Source organism: Lepisosteus oculatus, chromosome 3 (assembly GCF_040954835.1).
Source record: "Lepisosteus oculatus isolate fLepOcu1 chromosome 3, fLepOcu1.hap2, whole genome shotgun sequence".
In the NCBI taxonomy this organism is placed as follows: Eukaryota; Metazoa; Chordata; class Actinopteri; order Semionotiformes; family Lepisosteidae; genus Lepisosteus; species Lepisosteus oculatus.
The window spans coordinates 9,067,253-9,081,645 of NC_090698.1; the positions used below are offsets into that span (position 1 = coordinate 9,067,253).

The 14,393-nt window shown below is 47.6% G+C and overlaps 2 protein-coding genes across 3 annotated transcripts; both read right to left on the bottom strand.

Annotated features, from left to right (window-relative positions):
• Positions 1-2,156: 2,156 nt before the first annotated feature.
• LOC107076571 (uncharacterized) lies at positions 2,157-5,444 on the bottom strand. Its single transcript, XM_015340528.2, has 3 exons — positions 5,310-5,444; positions 4,057-4,477; positions 2,157-2,604 (listed from the first exon to the last, which is right to left on the bottom strand). The coding sequence occupies exons 2-3, from the start codon at positions 4,453-4,455 to the stop codon at positions 2,227-2,229; spliced, it is 777 nt and encodes a 258-aa protein (XP_015196014.1). The 5' UTR covers positions 4,456-4,477; positions 5,310-5,444; the 3' UTR covers positions 2,157-2,226.
• Positions 5,445-8,891: 3,447 nt separating this feature from the next.
• On the bottom strand, positions 8,892-13,229 carry LOC102683297 (uncharacterized). 2 transcript variants are annotated; one of them, XM_069186646.1, is made up of 3 exons: positions 12,266-13,229; positions 11,799-12,077; positions 8,892-10,217 (listed from the first exon to the last, which is right to left on the bottom strand). In XM_069186646.1, exons 1-3 carry the CDS (start codon positions 12,774-12,776, stop codon positions 9,616-9,618), a joined length of 1,392 nt encoding a protein of 463 aa, XP_069042747.1. In that variant the 5' UTR covers positions 12,777-13,229; the 3' UTR covers positions 8,892-9,615. The 2 variants fall into 2 exon arrangements, with proteins under 2 accessions (XP_069042747.1, XP_006627430.2); XM_006627367.3 differs by having other exon boundaries at positions 11,799-12,080.
• Between the last annotated feature and the right edge of the window lie 1,164 nt (positions 13,230-14,393).

A 14,393-nucleotide genomic window follows, 5' to 3' on the forward strand; every position in this document is an offset into this window, starting at 1 on the left:
ACCGTTTACTTGTTCACCGCATTTAATAGCTTCACCCCTTTCCTGTTTTGCAGTTTAGTTTTCAGATTTATTAACACGCAGTTAAACTTGCTCTTTCCCAGCTGATCACGTGAGAATATAAGGTTGGCAAACGACAGGAAGGCCTTTTGGCCCATCAGGCATGTCTGTGTTTCAGTAGCTAATTGATCTCATCCAGCCGCTTCTTGCAACAAACAAGAAAAAGCCTTATGAGTGGGTCATTTGTTCCATACTCCCACAACTCTTTGTGTAAAGAGGTACCCCCTTTTCTCAGCTCTTAAATACACGTCCCCTTTGTTTCCCTTTGCATCCTCCTGGTTTGCATTTCACTCCTGAGGCTACAACAATTCAGTTCTTGGATCTCCTTGATGTGATCACTTGGCTCAGATGGACAGCGCTTGATTGCTGTTGTGCTGATTTGCCCTGACTTCCCACTGCCGCCGGAGCAATGCAGAAAATGCGCTAAGCAGATATACCAGCTTCACTAATCACATGGAAAATCGGATCAAAGCAGCGCGGGGGGGCATAAATAGTTTTTTATTTGTTCTGAGGCTTCATCGACTGGCTCCACCTCCGCTGCTCACGGCAGACCGAGCCACATTATCCTGCAGCTCAGTTTGCGCTCAGTTTGCTCTGAGCCCCCCCAGCCGCCTCAGGGCTCAGATAATGGAAGCCTCAAGCCCACCTGCACCAGAGCATTGGCTGAAACGTCACGCTTTTTGCACTGGAGTGTAAAAAGAAATGAGCGATCCCCGTGACTGCTGGATTAGCGCGGTTTTATCAGCCGACTCAAGACAGCGGGGCGCACCCTAACCAGCAGGGGGCAGCAGAACCCCCCTGCCAGGGCTCATGCAAGCCCCGGCTGTCAGATCGGTGTCACTGCGCCAAGGCACCAGGGAGTGACGATTTTAATTCTCACCATGGAGAAACGGGGCTGGGGCAGTCAAGGGGGCAGCTGCAGAGAACGGAGTTACAGTCCTAGCGAGTCACAGTGAAAGCATGGTCACTGGTCATGTGGAAGATCCGGGCTGTAAGATCAGTGTCACTGCGCCCAGCCAGACACCAAGGAGTGAAGAATAATGTAACGACCACGGGGTTCGGTACGGAATGGAGCAGGCGTTGGGCTCAGGAGAAAGGGTTGAACAACACATTTATTAACCTGATCAGGCGGAAAGTACACACACAGGAGCAGGGATTTCAGCGCTGCAACTACACTAACACAGACACGAAGGGAAGAGACTGTCTCCCAGCCTCCGTCCCAGTATATACAGTCCCATAGCCCTGCTATGAATTACATGAATTACATTACTCTGTCTAACAATGTAATGCTGTTGCTCAATAAAAACAAACTTAAAGTGGTGTTTTCATTAGCAATATGGAACTAGTTAAGGTTAGCATAGTGATATGACAGTCAATACAGCTGAGTCCTGGGTTCGAATGGTTGTCTGGTCTGTGTGCATGTAGGTTTTTTTTTTCACATTTTGAAAAATATGTTTGACTGTTATATTAAACTGTCCCATTGTGGTTGACCTTGAGGAAATAAGCTGTACCCCACCTCTTTACTCCACCCTGCACCCCACCGTTTTACTCCACCATGTACCCCACCTCCTTACTCCACCCTGTAACTCACACCTGGTAGATTGCTGGAGCTCAGCAGGTGTGATCCTGGCCAGTACCTGGATGGGAGACTCCTGGGAAAGCTAAGGCTGCTGCTGGAAGAGGTGTCAGTGGGGCCAGTGGAGGGCACAGAAAAGTGTTATGTAAGTGTAAACTATTATTATTATTACACCTGAAGAAGGCTCACACCTGAAGAAGGCTCCACAGCGGAAACTTTGTGTTTTCTCTCTTCTCTTTTCAGGACAGGAATAAACCTATTACTTGTTCCTTTGCAGACTACGCATGCTGATGCAGCTCCCCACCTGAACTACTACTACTACTACTTATTATTATTATTATTATTATTATTATTATTAATAATATTTCGGTGCACCCGACATCTTTACCCTGTCCTGTAGATGAGTGGATGAGTAGGTTAAAGACTGAGCAATCTGATACACGGTATCTGGCCTTACGTAGCCGACTCGCCACAACATCTTGAATACCTCTTGCAGGATGAAATAAAAACCAGAAAGCTGCAGTTCTTTTCTTTTAGAGCATTTTTATTAGAATGCTTCATGGCACGCCAAAAATATTGCCACTCTTAAGGAATTAGAAAATATCAGTGCTCCCCATGCTGGCCAGGAGCTTGTCGAAATGCACGGGCTGGTTTTCTTTGTTGCAGGTGATCAGGATGTGGTTCTTCGTGTTTGTTGTCTTGTAGTTGCAAGTTTGTCCCTCCCGCTCACAGACGGTAAGGGGGAAGGGCTTGCTGCTCTTGTGTTTTCTGGGATCCTTCTGAGGATTCTCAGTGCAGACTTTTTTGACCTGACTTTCGTCGGCGTGGATGAAGGTGTTGTTCAGCTTGCATGTGCCCCGCTGTGTGTTGATCATCTTCATTTTCCTTTTACAGTAATTGATGTCGCCTTTCTGAACTGAGTTGTCCACATGCTGCCTCACAAACTTCTTGTATGGGTTCTCCCTCGGACGCTGTCGCAGTGAGGCAAGCAGACAAAATATGTGCTTAGCACTGAACCTCTTTTATTTCATTTGAGCTATGAGCTTGGGCTTGCCTGTCACTTTCCACAGTTAGCACTCCCAAGCCCCACCTATGAGGCACTGGGATTTAGGAGATATAATTAACATATTATTTCAATTATCATAATTAACACATATATTATAATGCACAGAATTCTTTCAAAAACTCATGCCACAGTCTCAAATGATGAAGCAACAGTCAGACACTCACAGCACTGTTAATAAGTGTACGGTGCTTTTTCTTCTAAAGGAACCTGAAGTGTTTTACATACAGGAGAGAATCCCCTTCATCCACCACTGAAATACAGCTCCCACCTCGGCCACACATGACAGCCAGTATGCAGCGGCACACAGCAGGCGCAGAGAAGAGAGAAATTGGTTCACCAGTTTAATTCAGGATACTTTAGGGAGGCCAGATTGAGTTGCATAGCAAATCACTGGCTGGGAACATCCCAGATGAGATGGACAGAAGCATTACCCAGACAAACTGATTCTGCAGAATCCTGTACTATAAATGTCAGCCTTTAACACTTACAAATGTTCCCCCCCCCTACCCTAACACTTACAAAATACACAAGACTTACAGTATACAGGGTGGCACACTCCCCATATAGGGGAGTAAACTTACAGGTTCAGGTGTAGCTGTGTAGATTCCTGAAGGAATTGTACTGTATGTATGATTATGTATAGATTGATATATTTTATGTAATGTTTTAAGAACAATGTAAAGCTTTGTTCTTAATGTAATGTTTATTTGTACTATTTATATGTTTTTTTGTAAGTTTCTTTGTGTGTAAAGCATAGCTGTCTGGATGCAAAACAAATTTTGGAGAAATCAAACACTGAGGTATTATCGTATTGTCTTGTATTCTATCCTTCTGTTTTTTTCTAGTTGAATCTTTTATTTAACTAGATGAATCAATTGTGAGTTCCCATCTGCAATGATCACTTACCTGCAGCAGAGGATTTAATGGAATTTCTAACGAAAGTTCAGGAGGGATGACAACAACCAAGCTGAATCAGCCTCAGCTGTAAGTAATTAGCAATCGCTCCCAACATCCGTTCCTCTCCCAAAACGCTAAGAACACCTACGAGATGTCTCTTGCATCCTACCTCCAGCCCATCTCCAGCTCTGCAGCTACCCCTTGGTCACCCTGCATGGGGGTCCCATGGCTGCAAAGTCAGCCAAGCGGGTTAAGCCAAAAACTTAGCTCCATAATCCTTTTATGACGCTTTCACCTTGGGTGTTGTCATTCCTAGTGAAATGCAGCACTTGGAGTAAAGTAACTTGGTCAAAGCAGTGTGTAGAGTCCACTGTTCTATAGTACTACCCAAGAGAACACATGCTGTTTCAAGATCAGAGAGCACGATGTTTAATATTAGTGTGTCAGTGTGCCATCTTACCAAACCGTGCTGATCATTGCTCTCCTCGTCTCCTTGCTGGTCCTCACAGCTGCAGTGGAAGTCGGTGGGGTCCCACTCCTCCCCCAGCCCCAGGGACACATGGAAGTACGTCCCACTGGGGAAGGAGCGAGGTCCTTCCAGTGCCTTGCCCCCCCACAGCGTGAGCACGCAGCCCTGTGCTACAGTGAAGGAGCTGAGGAACCCAGCAGAGCCCGGACGAATCTGCCCCTCTCCCCCTTCTCCTCTCTGGGGAGGCAGCGGCAGGCGAGTCCCAGGCTCCGAGGGGTGCAGGTAGACGCAGGACCGAGGCACAGAGGAGCTCTCCAGGAACTGGCAGCTGGAGAGTGGCAGGAGCAAACAGGTGAGCCACAGAGGCATCTTCAACACCGTCGTCATCATCGTCTCCGGATCTGCACACTATCTGTAGACAGAATGAAAAGGAGAGCGTGTAAAAATATAGAAATACATATTTGGTTGGGAATAGTTTCCAGCGTACACGGTATAGCATAATCAGTTTGGTTACGTTCCACACCTCACTCCGACCACAGAATACCACTGAACCTGAAATGAAATTAAGTCTTATGACCTGGGAAGTTCTGTTCATGTCAGTTTCGGATGGCATGCTTTTAGCTGGTGTCTGCAGAGTAGTGTCTTTACAGCTATGGATATTAACTCAAGATGGTATATCAAGCTATTGCTTCAAAGTAAAAAAAAAATCAGCTTCATCTTGAAGAATGCAGATATTTCGCTATTTACAAACCATGACCTTGCTTGCTTTAATCTACAGGGCGTTTGCTGCAGTGCAGTCACTCTTACAGCTACACTACAGCCGTTATGAATGGCTTATGTTTTTCCATAGTGTTGTGGAGACTTACTGTGGATTTACCTTTTCTGTTTTCTGCACTTCTGCTTAGCTTGACCACACTGGAGCATGGCAATGGTATATAAACTGCCATGTGTTTTCAAGCCACATTCCCTGCAGGACTCCCACCGTAGTACAAAGCTCACATTAAGGGTGATGAAAGAAAACTATGGTGGAACCACAGTAAGTCTGCAAAAATACTAAGGACAGAAAACATTATGTCTTTCTAAGCCAGCTGGTTTAGCAGCAACACAGCCTGGCTCCTGGAGAGCCACAGTCCTTAAGTGTCTCCTCATGACCCAAACCGGACGACCCAGTCCGATCACCGACAGACACCTTGGCTTTCCAGGGGTATACCGGCAGACCCCTGGCCAGCAGGTGCAGTACTTGCCTGGTCTCGTCTTCGGTCAGCGCTGACAGAGGAGGGCTGCTGTCCACAGGGGGTCTTCAGGGTGGGGTCTGCCACTCGTCCGCCTTCGCTCTCCAGTCCCGAGAGTCTGCGGCTCTTAGTTTTATGCTGCTCGCTTTCCTGTGCACTCCCAGAGTGACGCAGGCTGACAGCCCACAGCACTCACAGTACTAAGAATAGACCAGATTGTTCTGCACCTCTGCACAAGAGACACAGCTCTGACCACAAACTAATATAGAAATACCTCTGCAAGATCTTTATCTTTTCCACATCTTTTTTCCATTGACACATCTCTCATCAAGGATTACGTGTACAGCTGTAAATTCTCAGCCCCTTTCATTTGAAACTGCCCTGCATCTGGCACATCCTAATGAGTTGAAATTCCAGGTGAATTTACTGAAGTCACACAGGGTGGTGTTAGTACCGTTCTCTGGGACTGTATGTTGACTATGCTCTGTGAAAGTAGAGGCATATAACCTCTTTGTTTTGTAACGGTCCGTTACTGGTTCCCTAAAGATTTTCTCTACTCAGATTAATTCCCAAACTAACTAAATTCTCTATAAATTAAATATAAACTTTAAAATTATAACAGGGACAAATTAGGACATTGACACATCTTGCTCATTTGTCTGCCAAGCAGCTGTTCAAATGCAGGATGTCACCCCCAGGAAATTAGCTGGAGAGCTTGGACTGCTCCCATCCTCCACCTTTCTTGGTGTAAAGAACTCCTGTCCTGTTGTGGTCTTGCTTTCATTCCTGAATACAATCTAATGCATTCTCCCCTTGTTTTCATTGCTTCACTGTTAGTCCTGTAGCACAGTCCTCCAGTTTGGTCTTGTCAACAACCTTTAAACCTTTAATTACTGTTACATCTATCAGTTACATGTCTCCTTGTAATTGTCCTTGTGGAGGACTGAAGACAGTAAGTTACTTTTACTTCCCTTAACTATTTAAGACAGCCCATCTAAGGCCAAGAATTGCCCTTTTTGCTTCTCTCTGAACTGCTTACAGTTCAAGCAATACAGAGCTATACAATTATCAATATCATCATAAAGCTGATGTGCTACATACCTCAAAGAAATGACAGGACGAGATTATCTACTAGAAACCAAATGAGTTTGACAGGTTCAGATAGATACTTTATTGATCCCGTGAGGGAAATTGCAGGGAAATTTAAGGACCTCCTGTCATCCTTAACCTATTATATAATGTTATGTCTTATATGGTATGTGAAAGTTACACTTCTAGGGTGCATTGCTACACATAAAGATAACAACATACCGCACTCTCTGTGTCACGACTGGGAGTTAATGGAGACCTGGCAGACTCGTAGAAACAGAAACAAGTTCCTGTTTTGTTCTTCTCTAGATGAAATCAGAGGTAAAAAGACAACAGCACATTCAGGATGATAGAGGGAAACAGTGTAAAGTCATTGCAATTCTGCCTATGGTGTGCTAACAACCTTATCCTTTTACTAAGAGATGTGACGTTCCTGGACCTTTTCCAGATTAGATATTTCAGTTCAGTCCTTTTGTCCTTCTCTCCTCTAATTCAGAGGCTGCTTGGTAAGAAGCCACTTCAGAAGCAGAGCAGGCAGGAAGGCAGTGGTAGAAACCTCAGACTCAGTATCTCTGCACACGAGTATTAGTCTGCGTTAGTTCAAAGACACTAATCTACGAACAACTACTAGATGGCGGTTTCAGGTGAAGGGTGCCTGTGCCTGTTTATCTGACTGTGGTTGAATAATGATGCTCTGGGAGGGAATAATAAAGCAGTCGGCTCAGAGCGAGGATGATGCATTCTCTCAGCTCTGAGCCGTTCAGCTAGGGCGTGTGGTCGGACCATAGTGCAGACGGGAGACGTGAAAGATAGGAGTGTTTCTTGTCAAGAGGACAGTTCTGCACGTCTTGTCTGTTTCTGATATGCCGTGTAATGGGAGCCCACAAGAACCAAAGTTCTATATAGGGCAGCAGACCCCCGGTGCTGGAGTGCGACAGTAGGCGGAAGACACTTCAGTGCGGTGAGGGCCTGTGTGCTCTTGTTGTTGGGGGTTGGTGGGGTCATTACAGAAGCAGTTTTCCACTCCGATCAATGATACGCTTTTGAAATTATTATTCCCCACTTACTTTTGCGTATAAGCCCTTCTGGTAATGTAAATGATGTAGATGCTTTCTCCCAGGTCTCTTACGGGTGAGTACATGTTACTTTTGCTCATTAACCAGAATTCAGGATCTCCGGGCCTACACTGACCACCTGAAGAAACTGAAGACTACGGGTTAGATTTGATACAAGCACTTTCAAAATCTTCACTTTCTTCAGAGTGAACTGTGGAACACACAACCACAACCACAGGGCGCAAGTGGAAACTACATGGAAGAACATTTAAGACTGAGAACAGGAGGCTCTTCTTTTCACCAAGAGCTGTGAGAGTATGGAAAAGGCAATCCAGGTATGTTCTCAAAATTGGCACCGGCTGTTTTTTTGAAGATCTTTGGATCATTAAGCTACTAAGTACCATACAAGCCAAATGGTCTGAATGACCTCCTCTTATTTTCTTCATGCTTCCAATCTGCTACTGTCCAGTCCTAGTCCTGCAGTGTCGGTGTGTCTGCAGTATTTGTTCCCACTCAGCTAATCAATCACCTCGGTATTTCGTTGGACCAGTTTCACTGGTTCTCCCAGCTCTTCAGATTCTGCTGCTTTAAAGAGATTGTGCAGACTCACCAGGTCCTCCGGGACTCCGATCGGACAGCCCTGGTCTAGATCTTTAATGATCCCTTTCAGACACCTGGGGTGCAACTTGGATGCCAACACATCAAAGCCAAACCCAGTTTCTTCCGCTGCGGTTGGCTCAGTCCATCAAAGAGCCACCAGTGGAGAAAACGCCCTCGACCGCAAAAGTCAGCTTTCAGTCACAGCTTGCACGCCGATCTCAGCAACGATACACCAGCAGGCTCCCGCGGTGACCACAGAGCTGCAGCCGGAACAGAAACTGGCGCTGCCACAGGAAGAGCACACACAGGCTGGCTGGCTTTAGCTTGGTTGTTTCACACAGGAGCTCTTTATTCAGCACCTCTGTGGAAAGTTGCTTTAAATATACTGGATTTCTCAGTATATTTATATCTTGCATTCTTCCTTTGGAAGAAACTTTCCCTGTGATCCAACTCCCCATCATTTACCAGATTCATAAGAAAAGCCCATCACCAGCAATCACCGAGGTAAAAATACCCATGTTTGGATTTTCATTCTCAGCACCAGCAGCTCAAACCCTGCAGTCTCTGCTAACACAGCAGGGCTTTTTTGGACCAGACTTGCACATACATTATCTCTTGTGCACCTTCTAAAGTTCATGTCTTGGTCAAATTTCCCCCTGGCCTTTACCTATCAAGGCTTCCTAATAATCCCCATTTATAAACTGTCTTCATCACTCTGATGTGTGGTGAGCATACCGGTCCATTCTGGCTGCCATCGCATCATCCACATTGGTGGTGGTGGAGGGGAGTCCCCATTATCTGTAAAGCTCTTTGAGTGGAGTGTCCAGAAAGGCAAAACAAGTGTAAGGAATTATTGTTATTATTATTTTTTTTTATTATTATTAAGGTTTGGTTAAAGACTCTTGCACATCAGGAACATTTTCTATACCGCGTTTCCAGTGGTGTGACTGACAGGTGTTAGGAATACATTCTTATTCGGAAACCCCACTCCAGAATCACTCTGGTCACAGAACGGACCAGGTAAGCCCATTTTACTGTTCACACTTATAACACACGAGGAATGTCGGAGGTAGAACCAGAGACTCCCACCAAAGAACAGTCTGATCCACACCGGAGTCAACAAGCGAGCCAAGATCTCTCTGTGACGCAGAAAAAAAGTGACCTCTCGCACATTAACCCCACAGGCTGGCAAACCCTGGCATAGATCAAACTGAGCTGCAGCTGATCTCTCACCCAGATCTCCTATCCGTTAGTATGACTGCCCAGCCTGACAGCTCGGCACGGGAATTCGACATCTGGGGCAGCTTTACATTGGGGCTGCTGCAGGTAGTGTATCAAGATTCACATGTGTTTCCTATTTCAGAAGAAAGCCTTGATGAGCCTACAGATAAGGCAAAAGGGCTTTGCTACAGGTCATCGGTTTAGCCATCATGACAATTGCTGCCATCATGACAATAACAACCGGTGGTCTTGCACAGTGCTGATCAGCCCGCCAAGCCAGCGGCTCTGCTCTGCACAGGCCGACCGACGGCGGCACCTGGCTCCGGCATCAACAGCCCCCGCGGGGCCGCCGATCAGTCCAGCTGCAGGAGCAGGGCCTCGCGCATGTGGATGCGCATGTGGAACTTCAGCCCCCCGCAGTTGCGGAAGGCCTTGCCGCAGTGCAGGCAGGGGTAGGGCTTCTCCCCCGTGTGGATGCGGAAGTGGCGCTTGAGCGCCCCCGAGTGGCGGAAGCGCACGCCGCACTCGGAGCAGCAGTAGGGCCTCTCGCCGGTGTGGATGCGCTGGTGGGTCTTCAGGTTCTCCAGCCGGTTGAAGTCCTTGCCGCACTGCTGGCAGCGGTACGGGCCGCGCTCGCCGGCGTGGGCGCGCCGGTGCCTGCGCAGCTCGCCCGGCAGCTGGAATTGCTCGCCGCAGGTCTTGCAGGGGTAGCTGCCCTCCTTCCCGGGCTGGAGCGAGGCGCCACCGCCCCCGCCGCCGCTGGAAGATCCGGCCCAGGGCTCTCCGGAGAGGTCTGGATGACCAGGGGGATGAAGGCTGGGCAAGGATGCCCCGATGGAGCCGGACGCAGGGAGGGCGCTGGGATCGGGCACCCGGCCTTCTTCCTGTGCGCCCTGCAGGGTCTCCAGGGGCATGGGCTCAGGAGTCTGGGAGAAGGCGTGAGGGTCTTCGCCAACTGTTTCGGAAGAAGGAAAAGATCCAGTCAGGTTTTTACTGCGATTTCAGATGCAGAGTCTAAAAAACATTCACCTTCTTACACAAATTCAAGGTGGAACATTATATTCCCCAATGCTGCCTATTTGTTTAATTATGTTACAGGTTCCAGCAATACAAGCACTAAGTTAAAAAGTATTAAGAGAAGACTTCAGTGTTTTTCTGCTGGTCCCTAGTTTTTTTAAAGAAAGAGTGCGGCTTAGTATTGCACAATAAAATAACCCCTTCTCACACAACGCCCTGTTAAAAAAATAACCCAAATAAAAGTTAACATACGCAACTGAGTTATCGCTGTTACTGTACCTGCTGCACCGCTACATGTTCACATATATTCATAGATAACATTGAAAAAATCTTCCAACAGCACATATAACGTTTATTAATAGTGTAATGAACTCCATCTGCACCTTACATATACCTAAGCGCTGTGCCTGTTCTCCAACAACATCAACATCACTTTACTGCCCATATACAATTTCTTGCATTAGGAATTCATCTTGTCGCATACCCCAACTTGCTCTCCGTGGATGACAGACACACAGACAGGGAGAGAAGCTTGGGGTCAGAGCGCAGGGTCTGCCATTGTACAGTGCCTCTGGAGCAGTTGGGGTTAAAGGCCTTGCTCAGGGGCCCAACTAATGATTCCTCTGCCGGCTGCGGGATTTGAACCGGCAACCTTCCAGCCACAGGCCCAGATCCTTAGCCACAGAGCCACCGCTCCGCCATAAGAAACACAAGCGGCTATTCATGCCGTGTCTCAGTAGCAGAGCGAGCAGGAATGTCCAGAGCTGATCTCCGAGAAGGACGAGGCCCTGCTCTGCTCTCTGGACGACTCATCGCAACAAACTTGTTTCAGCACAACGCTGAGCTGAGCAGCGACTTCTTGCATCTCTGTGCATGTATCAAGGAAGACAAAACGCAAACAGATTTCGAATTAGAGAAGGTTTTGCTCTGCTTTAGGATGATCTAGACGGGGCTCCTAGAGATGGGGGAAGTGCCGCCTCGCTGATAAAAGAAAGAAACTTCCGTGAACATGATAACAGTCATAAACAAGAGGAGGCCATTCAGCCCACCGGGGCCGTTTGATTGATCCAGGGTTCTCACCAGCCGTTACTGGAAAGAAACCTGGAGATCAGCTTTAAAAACATGGCTGGTCAGCTTGTTCCAGGCTCCTGCAACTCTTTGTGTAAAGACATGCCTCTTGTTCTCCACTTTAAATGAACCTGCAATGAATTTCAGAAAGAAAATAAAAGAGTATAGTCCTTTTTGGGGAAACGGATAATGTCAAAGGAGCAAAAGGATAAGTATGCTTAAAAACACAGGTGCGAGAACAGAACTCTTTGGGCTTTTTTTCCCCCAAAACGCTGACGTTTGTTGCTGCTGCACTCTGCTACCTGAGCCTGGGAACTTCCAGAATCCCACAGGAAGAAACACTGGGGAAAGCCCAATGCCCGCAAAGTCATTTTCCTAGCCTTTTGCACCAGAGCCGGGGAACTGAAAGAAACTCGTCCCCACTTTCTACCGGATCTCAGCCGTTACTCACACAGCGGGCGGCCCGAGGAAGGACCGAATCCGTCGGCGTCGCGGCCCGGCAGGGGCAGGGGCAGGGGCTCCGGTCTCCACTCCTCCAGCAGCCGGGACTGCAGGCGCGCCAGCTCCTCGGCGACGGGCTCCGGGTCCGAGCCCTCCTCCTTGACGATCACGTACTCCACGTCGGAGACGTCGTCGAGCTCCTCCCGGCCCGGGGGGCTCCGTCCGCTCGCCTCCTGTCCGTCGGCGGGCTCCGCCGGCGAGTCCGGGATGATGGAGATCTCGTCCGCGCCTTCTAGGGAGCACAGGATCAAGAAGCATGCGTCAGGCACACAGGACCACCGTGCAAAAGTTTGCATATACACACGGCACACACAGACACAGGCACACTCAATGAATCATTGCTCAGACGAATGAAATCCAGAAGACACAATTGTTCCCGGATCGGGGCTAGAAACTGATCTCTAAGCCATAACGAACCTGCCGCAGCCGATTCTCCAGGCTGTCTCCCGTGCGCGTCTTCCCCACAGGTGCCATCGCCTTCGGGGGAGCCGGCTCGGCCATCGTCGCCACCTTCAGACAGATCGGCAGCCGCGGGTCTCTGGCAGCGGGATGGAGGAGGAGGCTCGTCCGGGGCCAACAGGTCGTTTCGGTCCTCGTCTGCGATCGCCTCGCCGGCTCGCTTTCTCTGCGCCCCGGACTTGCGCGGGTTGACCCTTGGGCGCCGCTGACTTCCCAGCGAGGCCCGGGTCAGTTTGAGCTCCCGCTCGGAGATTTCCAGCCTCAGCTTGAGGGACTGGTTCTCCTGCAGGGTTTCGTCCATCTGGTCCCGGACGTCCCCGAGCACGGTGCCCACCAGCTTGGTGATCTCGAAGACGGCTATTTCCACGGCCACCTTGAAGGCGTTCTCGATGGTGGCGGCCAGTTCGTCCTGCAGGGCATGCGAGACGCCTACGGCCGTTTTTTGGGGTGTATTGGGGACCGGCTTCATGTCTTTTCCGATCGATTCCAGCGAAGCTGCCTTTCACAAGAAGAGTCGTCTCATGCAGCGGCCACGTATCGGCATTCACACGCGCGATCCGTTTGAAAATGTATCTCCTTTACTTACGGCTCCTACAAATGGAGAGAACGGGTTTTAATCGGAAATGACCCGAGAATTGAGTACAAATTCGATCCAGTGAAAATAAAACTATTACAAAAGCCGACCAAATCGGTCGGGTTAACAAGTTTAACTCCGAGAAACACCAAGACTGATAAAAAGAACCCGTCAGAGTTCCGTTACATGCTTGGTGAGAACGACGTGAGCAACCCTGATTAATACACTTGTTAAAATATATAAAATAGAGATTTTTTTTCCTTTTAAAACTCTAGGTATTTGATTTGTGGGACAGAAGAAACGAATCGCTTGTTTTTCAAAACACTCGGGGATGGCTCTCTAACTTCCTGTTTCCTCTTTATAGATTGAATTGGCCGACTGGTTCACTTTCTCAGAGTTCATCACACCCGAAAGCCCGAAATGTACTGTGCAGAAAATAACCATGAGCTGGGATAAAATGTACAAGATAACTCAAATATGCAATGTTTGATTCTAATTTTAGTTGATTTCAAATGAAACAAATTCAAAGTTGCGTCGATTGCTAATTTATGTTCTTACTGTAAATTTAGATGTGACAGGAAAATTTCTCATGCCTTCCTGAAGGTGTGTGTTTCTAAATGAGCTAATATCACAGGGAATTTTGAAACGTTTCTTTTAATTCCATACCTAGAAAGCTTAGCATCAACCTTAAATCGTGGGAAAAAAAACATTGAAACACCAACTTCATCCTCTTTAAGATACGTGCAACTTTATCGGAGAGTGACTCATGGTTGGCCATAAACCAAATCAGCCAGCCAATCGGGGTGGGCTGGACAAAACGTCATAGGCAGGCAGTTTTCAAAAGTGATTGGTCAGCGTTTGAAGACCAACCTATCAACATCCAGAGTTGCGTGAACATTATCTGTAAAAACCGTCTGAGTGGACTGGTGTCTTAACCGGTTAAATCCCAAAACGACTTCGTTCTAATGAATGCACAGGATAAATTGTTAATGCCGAATTGCACGTTTTGGCATCTGTTTCTGACTTTATTTCTTGTTTGTTGTTTAGCGTCCATTGGGCAGCTGGTGTGCATTAGGCGTCTAGACGATGCTGAGATGAAGCGAGACTGTCCGGCTTTAAAAAAACATCGCCAGTGGTGACAAGATGTAAAAACATTGAATTAAATGTGGTTCCCTAGACACATATGCATAATGGTCTACGAGTCAGTAGAGGACGTATCAATAGTACAAATTGATGTAACATATTATCTCATGTTGTGCAGTTTTTATTAAGTATTTACGAATGTGAGAGGATTGCACAGTGGTGAAGGGGGTTAGCATCGCTGCCTTGCAGTGCTGGGGCCCTGGGTTCAATTCTGGACCTGGGGTGCGATCTGTGTGGAGCTTGCATGTTTTCCCCGTGTGCATGTGGAGTTCAGTTCAGTTTATTGTCCTATGCAGAAGTGCAATGAAATGCTTATTTGCATGTATGCTCCAATACAAAGACATTGAAGGAATCACCAAAAACAGAGAC

Coding starts and splice junctions, on each gene's coding strand:
- LOC107076571 (XM_015340528.2), bottom strand. CDS start 4,455: ATGATGACGACGGTGTTGAAGATGCCTCTGTGGCTCACCTGTTTGCTC. Junction 2,605..4,056: donor GCAATGATCAGCACGGTTTG/GTAAGATGGCAC, acceptor TCACTGCGACAG/CGTCCGAGGGAGAACCCATA.
- LOC102683297 (XM_006627367.3), bottom strand. CDS start 12,776: ATGAAGCCGGTCCCCAATACACCCCAAAAAACGGCCGTAGGCGTCTCG. Junction 12,081..12,265: donor TGGAGAATCGGCTGCGGCAG/GTTCGTTATGGC, acceptor TGTGCTCCCTAG/AAGGCGCGGACGAGATCTCC. Junction 10,218..11,798: donor TTCCTCGGGCCGCCCGCTGT/GTGAGTAACGGC, acceptor CTTCCGAAACAG/TTGGCGAAGACCCTCACGCC.